At 36.5% G+C, this 15,149-nt stretch overlaps 1 protein-coding gene across 2 annotated transcripts in view; it reads left to right on the top strand.

The window, feature by feature from the left end:
- The window catches only part of LOC127424243 (glutamate receptor ionotropic, delta-2-like), a 618,756-nt gene that overhangs the window by 582,770 nt on the left and 20,837 nt on the right, over positions 1 to 15,149 (top strand). For both annotated transcript variants that reach the window (XM_051669247.1, XM_051669248.1), the window contains exon 14: positions 12,351 to 12,517. In XM_051669247.1, the coding sequence (XP_051525207.1) occupies positions 12,351 to 12,517 (167 nt within the window). The remainder of the gene's footprint in view (positions 1 to 12,350; positions 12,518 to 15,149) is intronic.

Genomic DNA, 15,149 nt, shown 5'->3' with positions numbered 1-15,149 from the left:
ACTTGAAGACAGCATTAAATCTGAGATCTCTTGCTGTGACACTCCAGAAGGTGACACTCCAGAGAGGTATGACAGAGTTGAATTGTTGTGAGGGCTGAAATTCTCTTTTAAACTGAAGGAAATGACTGACTTATAAGTAAATCCAGACCTCGCATTGCTGCTTCTCTGAGCGATGTTTCTCCTTCATGCAGATAAACATTCTTAATCAAACTCTAAAGAGTCACTCTGGTGTACTTTAATGACAAATGTAAATGGAAAGCTAGATAGAAACACACGCAAACCAGAAAAAAATAAATTAATGGTGAAATTAAGGGTATAAATTTGAGGGGAGAAACATCAATGTGAGAAAATGGAAAAGACAAACAGCCTCTAAAGGATGAGTTTAATCTCGAGCTCAACAACCCTCTGGTCTGCCAGCAAGATGACCCAAATTGGATCATTAAATTTCACTTCTGTATTCCCATAGAGAGCAGAGGAGAATGAACCCCCACACGTTTCTTTTTGGGTTGTGTTTTGGAGACAAAGTTCAATTATTGAATTGTAAATGAATTAAAGGAAGGAGCGGCTGTATCTAAGAGTCAGCTGTGGCATACATTTTGCAGCAGGTATGTGTGTTTGCAGAGCAGGAGGTGCAAGTGTTTGTGTGTGTGTGTGTGTGTGTGTGTGTGTGTGTGTGTGTGTGTGTGTGTGTGTGTGTGTGTGTGTGTGTGTGTGTGTGTTTGTGTGTGAGTGTGTGTTTCTTAAGGGAAACTGCAGCGATGCCCCACTCATTCTCATTCTGTTTATCCCTGCACCACATCTTTATCTCTGTCTGCGGGAGACAAGATGGCCCACCGCCAAGCCTTAATGGACTTTTGGAAAGCAAAGAAAATAATACATCATAGGTTGAGAAAGGAGAGGTAGTAAAGGGGTGGTGGTCCTAAATATTTTTCTCTTGCCAGCACACATCTGAGAAAATATCCTTGGCTGTTCAGATCTCATGTGAGAGAGAGAAAAGATACCTGGGCCTCACCCAGACTCACACGCACACAAATACACACAAACCATTTGTCATAACCCAGAAAACATGGGCATACTTGTGTGTGACCATTTCTATATGGTCCCGTTATGAAAAAACATAATGGCTTGAATCTGAAATGACACTTCAAACCCTTTTTCCTCAGTCTCATATTGTGGATGCTGGTTTGTTACACAAATTATTGCTTTCCCGTCAATGTAAGTGCCAGATCACATCCACACCTGCACAACATGCTCATGCACCTCATGATTTTTTCAAATTCAAACTTGTATAATTCAGATTTTATGAGATCACAGGAGGTCAGATGCCTCAAACAGGAGAAGTCCCTTTGCGAATCTCAAGAGTGGTGACTTTAAATTATTCTGAAGCTAGAAAAAAGCATGCTGTCAATCAAGAGAACAGGCTTGCTGGAGCTCTATATCTTTGTCATCTTAGCATGAGTAAAAAGCATAAAATGTCAACATCACAGCCACGCATGATGCAGAGGACAGGGGCTTCGTTTAGTGTGTATGTTGCCCTAACGTGCAACTCTGAGGAACAGAGAGGGGGTGCTCCGGAAGACAGCTGCATGAGTGATGAGGAGCACTCTGATTATTCAGCCGGGTGTGTGGGCATGTCTGCTGGTATCGAATTGTGTTCCCTGTTGGTATCTGTTTCCCCCTAGCTCCGATAGGGTATGGGGTTATGGTTAGGGTTAGGGTAGGTAGGGTAGTGTAGGTTAGGGTTAGGGTAGACAGGGTAGGGAAGGGTTAGGCTTAGGTTTGTGCATGGGGGAACGCATTCTGACAGCGGAGAATGTTACCGTCAGATACTGTTCCCCCCATACAGATCTGCTGGGAGGAAACAGATCCCAACGGGAAAACAGAGTCGACATAACACCGGGATGTGCATGTGTGCACTCATATGAGAGAGCGCTAAGAATGTCAGGATGCTCGTGTCCTCAGGGTACTTGACAGCTTTTTCTCTCTGTCATTTCTGGGATTGGGTGAAGCCTGTATTTAGCTTTTTCATGGAAAAGATTCATCCACTGATCCATGCTGTCATCGTAGATAGACGGCAAGAAGAGCGAAGGGGAGAATACTTGATTTCTGGACTAGAACAGTCCCCTTCAACATCAAAGAAAAAATGATCAGACCAAAAATGGCCAGAGATGTGACTTGGTATTACCAAAGTTGCTTTAATGCAGTGGTTCTCATTTTTATTTATTTATTTTTTTGGTCACTCCCTCTTTTAAACAAGAAAAATGTTCAGGGGTCCCACCCCCACCCCATAATCTGATAAAAAAAAAAAAAGAAATAATCATGTTTCAAATATTTTATTTCTTTTATTTCAAGTATTTTTTCACCTTTATGTCACAACAAAAGTTTTATTTAAAAAAAATGCAATGAATACTGAAGGCTTTCAGTTTAAATTTTTCTGCTGAATAATGATAAGTACTTTGTCACTAGGCTTATATTGTGCTGCATTATGTTACATGAATACATAAAACATTTTAATCATGCCTATATACAGTACTTTTAAAACAGAATAAATTAAAATTGACTGTTGCAGGAGCTGTCTTAATATATAACAGCTCACCCAAAAATGAACATTTCTGCCATCATTTACTCACCCTCGTCTTTCAAAACCAGTATGACTTTTTCATCAGTGAAACACAAGATTGAGGGAAGAGAGGATTGTGGTTGTGACTGTGACTGTCAACCTCCAAAGCACATAAAAGCACCATAAAAGTTGTTCATATCACTTTTTTGCGCTATATTTAAATTAATCTGAAGCCATACCATAGTGTTGTATGAGGAACAGACCAAAAATTAAATGATAATTCAACTCTTCACCCACTGAATCTAGCACGCACACGAGAATGTCTTTGTTTACTTAAGCACAGCACAGTGAGCGAACCTGACGTCACATAAACGCCTTGGGCTGTCGAGAGCTACACGTAGGACATGCTGTGCTGCCAGAGGAAAGTATAAACAAAGCTTAACGAGAAAAGGCAGAGGAAAATAAATTGTGCATATTGGTTCCATTATGTATTGTCAAAATGTTTCTTTTTTTTATCATTTCAAAGTTATAGAGATTTGAGAATGGGGCAGTCTTCTGCACCCCTTACAATAGTGGGGCACTCCCCACACTTTGAAGCAAGTGAGTTCACTTGGCAACCATCTTGTTAATGCCCCTGGCAAGCTATTTTTATGTAAGCAGAGAACTGAATTCTCTAAAACTGCTTGTTAAGATTATTTTTCAATAACATACAGTATTAAAAATAAGGCTGAGTAATGCCAAATACCTCACAATATAAAACTTTTCACGATATAGATGTCCTGATTCAAAATATAGCAATGCATTACAATATCATAACTGGATTACAATTTAAATTGCACCAAATGCGTGCGTGATCTAGCGTGTCTATGAGAAAATGCGTGAATCTGTGGGTTCAGTTTCAATATCTCTGGTGCATCATAGACGTGGCTCTGAAGGCACTGAGAAACAATGGCCTCAGAGTTTACACTAAAAATTACCTGCTTTATTATTAAACTGTTGTATAGAATATGAAATATATGAAAATACAAAAATAAATGAATAAAAATCTAAAGTATCGATACAATATCATGTGAAAAAGTTGTATGATGTAGAAATGCAATTGTATCGCCTGACAACAATGTTATCAAAATCTTTCTTCTTTAGCACAGTTGTCAGTTAATTGCTAAAATGTATTCATATGTCTATGAAAAATAGCATCTATGAAAATCTACCCAGAGTAGATGGTATAATGAATAAATAATGATGAAAAATAACTATATGAAGTGCAATAAATAGTGTTTTAGTATGGGAAGCCAGTTTTAAAGTAAAGTAATAGCTCACAATGTCACAAAGTTGTGCAAAGTACAGTCGTCAAAAACCAAATGCTAACTAATATAATCTGTTAAATATTTTTTTCATAAGTAGAAGAGAAGTGCTCTTGTGGGGAGGTTAGACAACTTTCTTTGCAATCAATCTCTACATTCTCTGAGGCTAAACTTGCAGTCTCATGGCTGTCCTAGCCACTTTATCTTTCACCCTTTGTGTGGGAAGCTAAAAAGGATATGTACAGGCCCTCTTCTCTTTTCTTTTTAAGTCTTAACTATGTCTTACCCGAGTGTGTATAGTAAATGATCAAAAGACCAGTTCGGTTTATGTGTAGCTCCCTCCAAATCAATGCTAAATTAACCGTCCTGTTTTTGCAATCATGCAGAGCACTTTAAAAGGTAAAAGCCAGTTGTAGGATAGTCAATCAGAGAGAGAGAACAGAACGTAGCTTGTTAAATAGATGAAGAATTAGGTGACATTGATGAGATTTTGGCAAAGGACACTGGTTGGATCCAGCCTGGGTGACGGTGCATTTTTACCTGTCAAGAATGAGCTCTTCTACCAACCCAGGTCTTCATACATCATTTTTTGTATAAAGGGGAGCAATTTTCTATGGCACTGAATGCTTTTCTTTTAAGAAATGAAAAGCAAAACTGAGAATTACACTTCTTTCTGTGGCTCACCACTCAATCTAAATGTCAGAGGCATAATTCATCTGTTTTAGCAATCAATAGCCTACACTTCACATTTCTCCCTCGAAGGTTCTTTCACTTCCTGCTGAGCGCGCTGCTGTTAGCCGTTTTCATGCTGAAGTGTCATGGAAAAATGACAAGTATATGAATCCAATATGTTACAACTGGGATTTTGCCATTTTGAGGGATGTTATTGTATTTTCAGTTCAGAAAAAGAACTGTATTCTTATATTGCCACCTATTAAATTGAGGGTGTTTGATGTTTTCCTGTTTGTCGTTGTTTTAGAAAATAATAGGTGATGTTTTTTGAAAGATTAAAAATAGTGTTTTTGTAATTTTACATAGCAAGGTCTATTCAAGGTCTCTTGGTTGAGACTGCATTGTAAATTGTATTTGAAGCCAGAACATTTTGAAAGAGCTTGTTCATTATTTGTAAAAAAGAGATTTTTTTCTTCCATTATTTTTTTTTACATTGGAACAATCACTAATCAGTTAAGGACCATATTTGTAATATTTCAAAACAACAGATTGAAAAATGAGATTAAAAAAAAAAAATCATGATTTATGCCATATCCCATTAGAAACAGCTCAGTGAGCTGTCCTGGACTGTTTCTCCAACATCTGTCCCTAATTATTCCTCTCTCACTTATAGATCCTGTCTTTGGGAAGAGGTACGTCCTTTTGCATATGGTGTGTGGTAGACTATTAATTGCTTTTTCTTCATTTTTTGTAGAATAGAGAGTACTAATGACAGCTCAGAGCCAATTAGAGAGTAGAGGGAACACAGGAGTGGAAGTTGTCATATTGGTATCTCTGTGTGTGTTGTGTCTGTTGAGTGCACATTCAAGCTCAGGCCACCTGGGTGTGCGGTTTCAGTGTACCTTGCTTGAGAGTCTGCAAAGACCGTTACTCGGCTGTCTATCTCTAACAACAGCTAATTAATGATACTCCTCACTGCTCTCTGTAGCGTTTTAATGTACTCTTTCTGCATTAATTGTATATATATTTTTTATTTCTCCTAAGATGATTGAGAAACATCTGAGAAAAAGTTCAAATTAAAATGAAACATAACAGAGAACTTAATTAAGTCTCATAAAATATGAGAGCCATTTCTGAGCAATACATTTTTTTCTGGGAGCTACCAATAGTTGCTTTCACATATGCAGCCTGTTCCAGAAAATTAACTGCAATTTAATGTTTTTTTTTTTTTTTTTTGAGGTCATGTGTGAATATGCCCCATTTTTAAACTACCGGTAAATCAGCTCTGGCAGTTTCCCTGAGTGAGAAGCAGAAACATTAACTGAAAAGTTCAGTTTTGATGCTGTGTGTGAACAAAGCCATAAAATTATAGGTTTAAGCACATACATGTTTAGTATGCACTGATGTTAAAAGTCTGCTTTGGGCCAGTCACAAAGTTCTTAAAGAGATGATTCAGTTACTCTGGAGTCAAAAAATGTAGTCAAATTGTACAGATAGTGAAATGATTCCATCTAGATGGAGGATATCAAACATTTTAGAGTGGACCATAGAGGAAATGTCAGAGTGTATGATGCTCCACAACTCAAATCTGAAGTCATATGGTGAGTAGCCAATGGAAATCGATCATGCAAGGCCATGAAACCGGACCATGAAAAGTAGAGATGGTTAACAAGCGCTCTAATTGGAGCTTAACTTTTAATGCCACTTACCTCTGACAAGGGCTGGGCGGTTTTTCCGATTTTTTCAATTAATTTGAATTTGCGTTTTGACATGATATATGTATAAAAATCAGATCGGGAGCAGCATTAAGACAAATGCTGTGAATATATTCAGCCTTTGGTGGATTTACATGGACATATCTAACTATAGCTTTTGCAATTTTTTTATGCAAAATCTTGATTTCTCGATAAAATATATATATATAATTCAAAATAATAATAATTTTCACAGCATTTGTCTTAATGCTGCTCCCGATCTGATCAGCTGCACGTGTGTGGCACGCTCCAAATGAACGTGACAGGTTTACATAGAGACTGATGTAAAAGACAGCTGTAATATTCCCAGTAAGATTGTAAACAGTTTTTCTAGTAGCTCAACTTTGTCCATCATGCATGTGTACACTGGCTTAAGACCATAACAGGCCTCAGCGTGTGCATGTTGATGAATGGTCTTCTTTCTTTTCTTTTTGCCCATAAAAAAGTGTTAGTTAGGCTACGTGACTGTTACGGGTGTTTCATTTCAAATCATATGGATAGGCTATATATGGGACATCAAACATCCACCGCTCCTTTACCATGATGTTTTAGATAGATCGCTAATTATTGCTTTGTTCTGTGAAGTGTTTCAAGTGTACTGCATCTATAGCCAACAGTTGGCAATTGGTCATTTTAAAAAACTTTGGGAGATGAATTGTAATGATAAATTATTTAATATTTCTGCACTGCTCAGCGTGAACTGCTAGAGGGCACGTCCATATGCAGAGGTTTATGAATATACAGACAAATTGTTTGATATATCTCTAGATAAACTTGATAATTTATAGAGACTGATTTCTAGATAACTTTCTAGATAGACTTGGTTTAGATTTAATGAATACCTACACTGGTTAAGAAGTATTGTGCAGTTTTCTTATTTTATTCTATTATATCTGAACATCTGGGTTTAATAGATTTTAATTTATTTTACATTTACTTTATGTTGACAACTTCCCCATGTGGTTTTTCTTTATATATATATATATATATTTTTTTTTTTTTTATTTTATTTTTTTTTTTTTACATTTTTAACTGTACATTTAACTGTACCCCCAATCCAAATCCAAATCCAAATCCCAGACCTAAACCTAACCATCAGTGGAGTAAAAATGAAACCTCCAAATCGCTGATTATTCTTATATGATTACTTCCTGGATTCAACGTGGAATCTGAACCTGCTGCTGATGCAGTGCGCTTCCTGTCATGTCATAGGGGATTCGGGGAAGGTTAACGTCCTGGAAACTATGTAGAAATGTCCAAAGATGCTTGTCGGTGAGTCGGATACCTTAACTCTCTGAAACAACATGCCGACTTCCGATGTGATAATGTTGATGTGTTACATTTACCAGTAAAGGCAATCCAACAATTTTACTGCGATTTAACGGGTTTCATTTGTGAAAGTGGCTTTTGACTAGCAACCACAAATATCTAAAAGAAAAGACTCTAAAATACTGTAGAATTTCCTTTTGATCTTGACAGAGAGTTCAGCTCATTTAAAGTTTGAATTTATCTTTTTTTTTTGTTTGTTTGTTTTTTTTTTTTTTTTTTTTTTTTTTTTTTGCTTTTTGATATGTGCAATTTCAGTAGGATCAAGTAACAATTATACAAACAGTCAGCATTTGTGTTTTACTTTGAATTAGCTTGAAAATCCATTTCAGCAAAAGCATAATCATGGGTTAAAAGATAAACTGAAAAAATATGGTGGTTTTAAACCGAAATGGATCTAATGAAAAAGTGTATTAAATAGAGAAGAAAAAGAGAGCCCACTTTGTCACTGGAGACCAATCCCTGAAACTGGATGAAACCGTCCTTAATGGAGGTAAGCCTGTTTGATGTACAAAGTCTTGCAGCTGGCACGATGGTCTCAGGGACCTTGAGCCTAGGCCTTTTGAAGAAGTCTCAGCAGGAAATCAGAGAACAAAGCTGATTGGCTCTCAGCAATGTCATCCTGGGAGATGATCACTCAGCAGTAATGTCCTCCATCAAATGAAGTGGACCTCTCTCCACACTTACATGGGTACTCTGGAACTCGGTTTTTGAAGCATTTTATGCTCTTGACCTTTTAGAGTTTAAACCTGATAAAGGTTTTTCAAACTAAGATGTCAGCCCATCAGGAAATGACGCGGGAAATCAAGTAATTTTTTTAATTAATGGAAAAATTGCTAAAAGAAGGAAAAATTGTGTAATTTCATCTAGAAGACGAGTAGGCTAAATGTAGACTACTCATATTCAGCATATTTGGCCCTGCAACTCAAAACCAGTGGTATGAATACTACAAGCAAAACTGTTATCCAAACAATCCCTAATAATTGTCTAAGATGACAAGCAGAAAAACAACGTCTGGGTGAAAGGTTCAAAATACCTGAAATTACACGTACTACACTTCAGTCCTAACAAACATGGGGAAAAGCACCTTCGGAGGAATGTGCATCTTGCCTTAGACATTGATGGGGAAGACTGATCACACATTGAATTCAGCTTGCAGAATGATTACCAAAATTCAAACCACTGCCCCCAGTGGCCAAAGCTGGAAGTAATGTTGAATGTAGAGGCAAGTGTGAGCTCCAGTTTTAAGGTGAAATGTCCACAGAGTGTGGCCAAAAACAAGTTGTATTTTTAGTTGTAAATTATGTAATACAGTCAACAGGAATTAATTTAATATTAACAGTACACCCTAACCCAAACCCCAACCCTAAACTTAAACTCAGTGAAGAAAAAATGTAATTTTAGAGTGAAAATGCAACCTCTGAATCGCACTCATCATTGTTTATGTCAGTGGTCCTCAAAGTGTGGGGCTACAGAGGTATTGTAAGAGAGGCGCAAAAGACTGGCAAAATTTTTTTTTTTATTATTTGTTTCAAAAGGAGGCGTGACAAAAATAAATAAATAAATAAATAAAATAAAATTTGAGAACCAGTGGTTTATGTGAGCACAATTACTTGTGAACTTGTGACTCTAAAGTTGCTTTCCCATGAGTAACACCAGAGGGAAAGACACTCACATTTGAATTGATGCAAAAATGTCTGATGTTTTGTCAGTAATTTGGCAGAATGTGCTCAATTTCAGGGAACATTAGCATTCGGAAGAAAAATGTCAAACAGCCCCTTTACAGCTGTTCTAAGGACATTGTTGACATGTAGTATTTCGTTATTTGCTTTGTGTGTGTGTGTGTGGGCGGGGGGGGGTGGTTTAAGTGGTTTACGAGGACTTTTTTTAGGTTACAAACTAGTTATTACCAGGGTATTATGCTATAAATGTGGTTTATGAGGACATTTCTAGTGTTCTCATAATTCAAATCACTTAAAAAACATACTAAACAATGATTTTTTGAAAATGTTAAAATGCAGAAGGTTTTTTGTGAGGGTTAGGTTTAGGGGTAGGGTTAGGGTTAGGGGATAGAATCTATAGTTCGTACTGTATAAAAATCATTATGTCTATGGAGACTCCTCATAATGATAACTGCACCAACATGAGTGTGTGTGTGTGTGTGTGTGTGCATGTGTGTGTGTGTGTGTGTGTGTGTGTGTGTTTTAATGAAAGATGTGTTTACATTAAGAAGGCATAGCAATATATGTGTGTTCATAATTCACTCAAATAACTGGGTTATAAAAAAAATAAGTTCAGTGCCTTGTCAAATCATGCAGCTGTGTCCTTCTGAAAGTTATTGATTTCATAAAAGCTTTGATTCATTCCATTCTACCGGGCTCATTTCTCACCAAATATCAGAGGAATCCTGCTGTTTATAGAGCATTGTCATTTTCCTTTGGCAATAAAACCATGAGAGCGCTGCAAACACTGCATTGAAACATGCTTGAATTTGGTGTTTGCATTTAACTGGATGCCCTGTATTCTTCACAGCTTCGGTGTTGTGAATATGAATTTCATGAGGGCGTGTGCTTGATACCTCTCTAGACACAATGTACTGATTAGGATGCACAGAACATTATTTGTTATATAGAAAATGGCTTGAAATAATTACCTTGGCACAATTAAACTCACAACCCCTTAGATTGCAATGACCGGGTGGCTCCAACACTTTGAGACATGCTTTACTTTTCTTTCTGTAATGTGTCTTGGGTCAAGAAGCTTCTCTCTCTCTCTCTCTCTCTCTATCTCTCTCTCTCTCTCTCTCTCATCCTTTGTGAAGCATCCACTTTGTGCTGTATTTCTTCCCTGTATGAAGGCCTCATCATCTGTCACATTCCCATTATAATGCAGTTGTGGCAATTGTACCACCTTAATTTTTCTCTCTGCTCTGCTCTGCTCTGAATTAGAATCAATAAAACAATGCCTCTAGCATGGCAGAACATGCTCTATTCTGACTTTCCTGCTCAATTTAGTGTTATTGTGCTGTGGCAAGATCTATTGTGATTTGTTTTGTGTGCCTGTCCAAATACATACAGTTCATGATGTTGTGTGCTTGTGTGAGTGTATGTAGGTAAGTGTTTGAGCTTTCCAATTGAGATTTAGTAAAGAGAATGCAAAATACCCCCAAGAAAGTTTAACTTAAACCAACTTGAATTACAATAAATCCATTATTCATGTAATCAACATAAAAATGTTTAAATAGTTCAACCAAAAATTAATAAATAAAAATAATAATGTGCTCACTCTACTTCCAAACCCGTATGACTTTCTGTCTTCCATGGAACACAAAAGGAGATGAGAGTGAGTAAATGAGGACATAATTTTCATTTTTGGGTGAATTATTCCTTAAATTCATTAAGCAGTCATTCAGATAGCATACCATGTGGTATGTTAAAGACACATTACAAAGCACCATGACCATGCAATGTAGTTGCAAACAAGCACCCAAGTAAATTGAATTATCGTTTCCAGCCTGCAGTGGAGATTATAGTTTGCATCACATCTGTAGCCAGTGAAGTTGCATCTGCATTCATTGCACTGGAAACACTTGCTCTTCTTATCAAAATAAACACTTGCTCTCCTTATCAACATGAGAATATTCTCAGTGTTTTCAAAGGCCAGGAGCCACTCGCAACATATCTTTGTGCATTATCAGACTGACCATTAGTTAAACACAAAATCTGGTAAGCTGTTTGGAGTAAATAAGCTGTGTTCTCATTGAAAGCGATTTCTCTGAAGGCATTTTCTCTGAACTTGCTCTCTACCATTGCAGACTGTTTTAAAATGGCTGAAAATTTTATGAGCCGACTATTAAAACATATCTGCCTAAAACTCAGACATGTGGAATACCAAATAAGCATGTCTGTGCATATTTTTACCACAAAAAATAGCCATATCGTATGTGTCCCAGGATGATGGACCACAGAGTGACTTGACTTTAGTGAAGCTCAATTTAAAAAGAGAGCTCTCTAGATTCCATTAAAAGCCTATTGATTTTTACATAAGACTTTCTTGGCCTTGAAATTTTCGCTCAGAGAGTATAGGCCATCTTTCACTTGATTTGCTCAAGGAGAGCATCCTGGATACCAGAAATGAATGCCCCTGTTTTGTCTGTATGTGTACACTCAGTGTTAATAAACTTGGGCCCTTCATAGAATTTAATTATTTTGTAGAGCTAAAGATAAAGGTCAGAGCCATTGGAATGTTTTGTTTCACTAAAATAGGAGAGATTATATTTAGAGGCTTGTATGTTGAATCCAACAGGCTCTTTTCTGCTTAACCAATTTCGCCAGTAGGTAAATTGAGATGCTGTACAATGAAACTGCAAACTAAGTTGGGAGAAGATGCAAAAATTGTTTGTGCATACTGTAGCTTCTCAGCCATATTGATAAGCAGTTAATGGTAAAAGGGTTTAGGGCCCTGCTGCAGTATTATTTAATTCAGGCATGATTGTTTTTTAACAGCAGAGCTAGACTATGTCTATTATGTAGACATGCCATTTTTACCAATATGCTCAGCACCTGGTTGTATTATTTATGGACATTTGGTACTCTCCTGATTTGGTTTTGAATTCATAGTCCTCATATGTCTCTCTGCCAGTCTGTTTTTCTTTGAACATGATTATCATTCTCTCTCTTAAAATACTCTTGTTCTTTTGTGTACATTCATGTGTGTTTTTTCTCACCCATTTAGGTGAAGTACGGGCGTTTTGCATTTGTGTGGGACGCAGCTGTGCTGGAGTATGTGGCCATTAACGATGAGGACTGCTCGCTTTACACTGTGAGCAACAGTGTGGCTGACAGGGGCTACGGCATCGCGATGCAGCATGGCAGTCCCTACAGGGACATCTTCTCACAAAGGTACTGTATGATAAATGCTCTTATTATCCATATGTAGCTGTCCATCTCAGAGGTCCTGCTGTTCCACCAGTAGTGATTACCCAGAGGAATTTTAAAACGGTTTCCTGTGAGCAAGTTACTGTGACACAAGTTTAAGCTGCAGGTTTTCTGTCAAACCAGTACAGCTTTTTGTTCATTTACAGGAATATGATTCACAGAATTTTCATTAGAGCTTTGGGGGTCCGAAAGTCTGGGAACAGATACAAAATCTCACATTCAAAATCTAATTTAAACCTGTAAATAATCTTTCCGTTTTAGTCATTTGTAAAAATGTAAAACAAGGAAATGTTATGATGTAAAATGATTAGGAAATAATTAGGATTCTGCACTATATTTCTCTCTTTTCTTATTATTATTATTATTATTATTATTATTATTATTCAGTATTAATAATAATTAATAAGTTGGCTTGGTTCCAAAAAATAATGAGGAAATGTGGGCTGAGTCCTCATCACAAAGTGCACAGCTTGACGAATCCTTGAATGAATGAACTCAAAGAATCAGTGTTGTTCAATGTTCATATGACAATGTGTAGCTAGTTAAAGATAAAATTTTGCAATATAGTTATATATTTAAATGCAATTAAATTAAGTAAATATAAACATTCAATTAAAATGTTACTTATATATAATATAGTAATAATATAATAAATGATAGTTACCAATGTTCTATAAGAATAATTTTATTATAAAGGGTGGAGGTGTCTTCCCCCCATTGCAAGACCTGAATTCTGTAGGAAACACTGCAAAACACCATATAAAGTAATAGCACTGACGTAAAACACTTTAACAACCAGAACAGCTTTCTGTTATTGTTTACATGTGAGGTACTCTTTGAATTTCATAACATTTCTGAATTTAGTGAATTTACTTTCACTTACAATAGGAATTACAATAACAATGTGTAATTAAAAGCAGCTCCATAAAATATTTTCACAGCAAGTAAGGTTCTTAAGGAATAAGTAGTACTAAGTTGTTTCAATAGTAGTAATAAGTACAAGTAAATACATAGTAACATGAATGCTGTAAAATAAAGTGTGACCTTTTATTACATTGTTACTGTTTTGTAAAAGCAATACTGTAAATAACTCACAATGTAGAACAGCCCTTTCACACCTTATTGTCTAATTTTAAAGTTCCCAAACCCATGTTCTTTTGAGAAACATGCACAGATAAATTCCTCACCTGATGGACTCTAATTACCTGACCCATCTCAACTAGAACTTTTAACACACTGTCCAAAGTTAAACGTAAAATAAAGCAGAAACTACACTATATCAGGCTCATGTTTTATCTTGGATTACTCCATCACTTAAGTTCATCGTGCAGTCTTGCATCTTTTTATTTCTGTTGCTCACTTATTTTTTTATTTCAGTTATTTTTATTTATTTGTCTATGTGCTAAACAGTATGTTGCCTGAAACACACTGGTGGTGTGTGGTCCTTATTCAAGTAAATGGGCTATTAATTGACAGGCACATTTATTCCCTTTCCTTTATTGTTGTGACATTGTTGGTTTCTTAGGCAGCCACCAACACAAATTTTAATAGAGCTGTTTAGAAAGTGTTCCCTGTGGTTCCTGAAACAATGGCAAAAAAATTGCACAGCAAAATTGGATGAGTATGTTTTCAAAAAGGCTTTCGGATTTAGCTCAATTCTTGATGTGAAAAGAAAAACTCTCTTGTATTCCCTATAAGGCAGTATTTCAGTACCGCAGAATGGTTTCAGCACCAGTGGAGATCAAATGTATCAACACAGAGTTGTTAACGGTAGGAACATGTTTTTTTTTGCTCTGCTGCTAAAATGTGGGGAGCTGAATAGAGATCCATGCCGTGTTAAATAGCTCACTCTGAGTGAAATTGTTATATTGAAAAATCAGTATAGTGTCTGATTGAGAAAAATAATATAGCATGGAGTGGTAGTCCCATTGTAGGTGAAGTCAATACATGCTCAACTTTAAGTCATTGCCAGGAGTCTAAAGAGAACATGCTAGCACCCAGCTGCCATAGTGCATGAGTAAAGAAGTCTGTGGTAAGCAAAGAAAGAGAAGAAAACATATTCTAATGCTAAAGTGACAAGTTAGGTATAATTTAGTGATTCTGTTGAAAAACTCTTGTGGATTTTGAGGAGCTTTTACCAATCCAAGCATGGGTCACAAAGCGGATGCTTTTATGTGTGTAAAGGACTTTTCACACCAAATCACTTACAAATCCTAAATGAATCACTGATGAAACAAATTCACACCAAGAACTTAATGACTCTGTAAGCTTTATAAAATCTAATACACTCCTGTACAATAGGTAGCGCTGATTTACAATCACAAACAGGACAAGCAAACAAGTTCAAGATTTTGGGTGCGTTCTTTTCAGAAGTGATCATGTCCTATTCCCTTAGATTTTACTTTCCACTGTGAGAGCTATGGAAGTTTGAAAGGTGTGGGACTCAAAAAAAACATTTTGTCATTCATAACTCAATTTGTTCTCTCTTCAAAGTGTATTGTGAAAGCATCATTTAAACTTTTTGGAACACAGAGTCTGTCTAATGTCAATAAAATGTATACCTATTTTGATACTCATGATTCGATATTTGACAATT

This window comes from Myxocyprinus asiaticus, chromosome 33 (genome assembly GCF_019703515.2).
Source record: "Myxocyprinus asiaticus isolate MX2 ecotype Aquarium Trade chromosome 33, UBuf_Myxa_2, whole genome shotgun sequence".
NCBI lineage: Eukaryota > Metazoa > Chordata > Actinopteri > Cypriniformes > Catostomidae > Myxocyprinus > Myxocyprinus asiaticus.
Note: the sequence above shows the minus strand (reverse complement) of the source record. Positions and strands in the feature narration are given on the sequence as shown.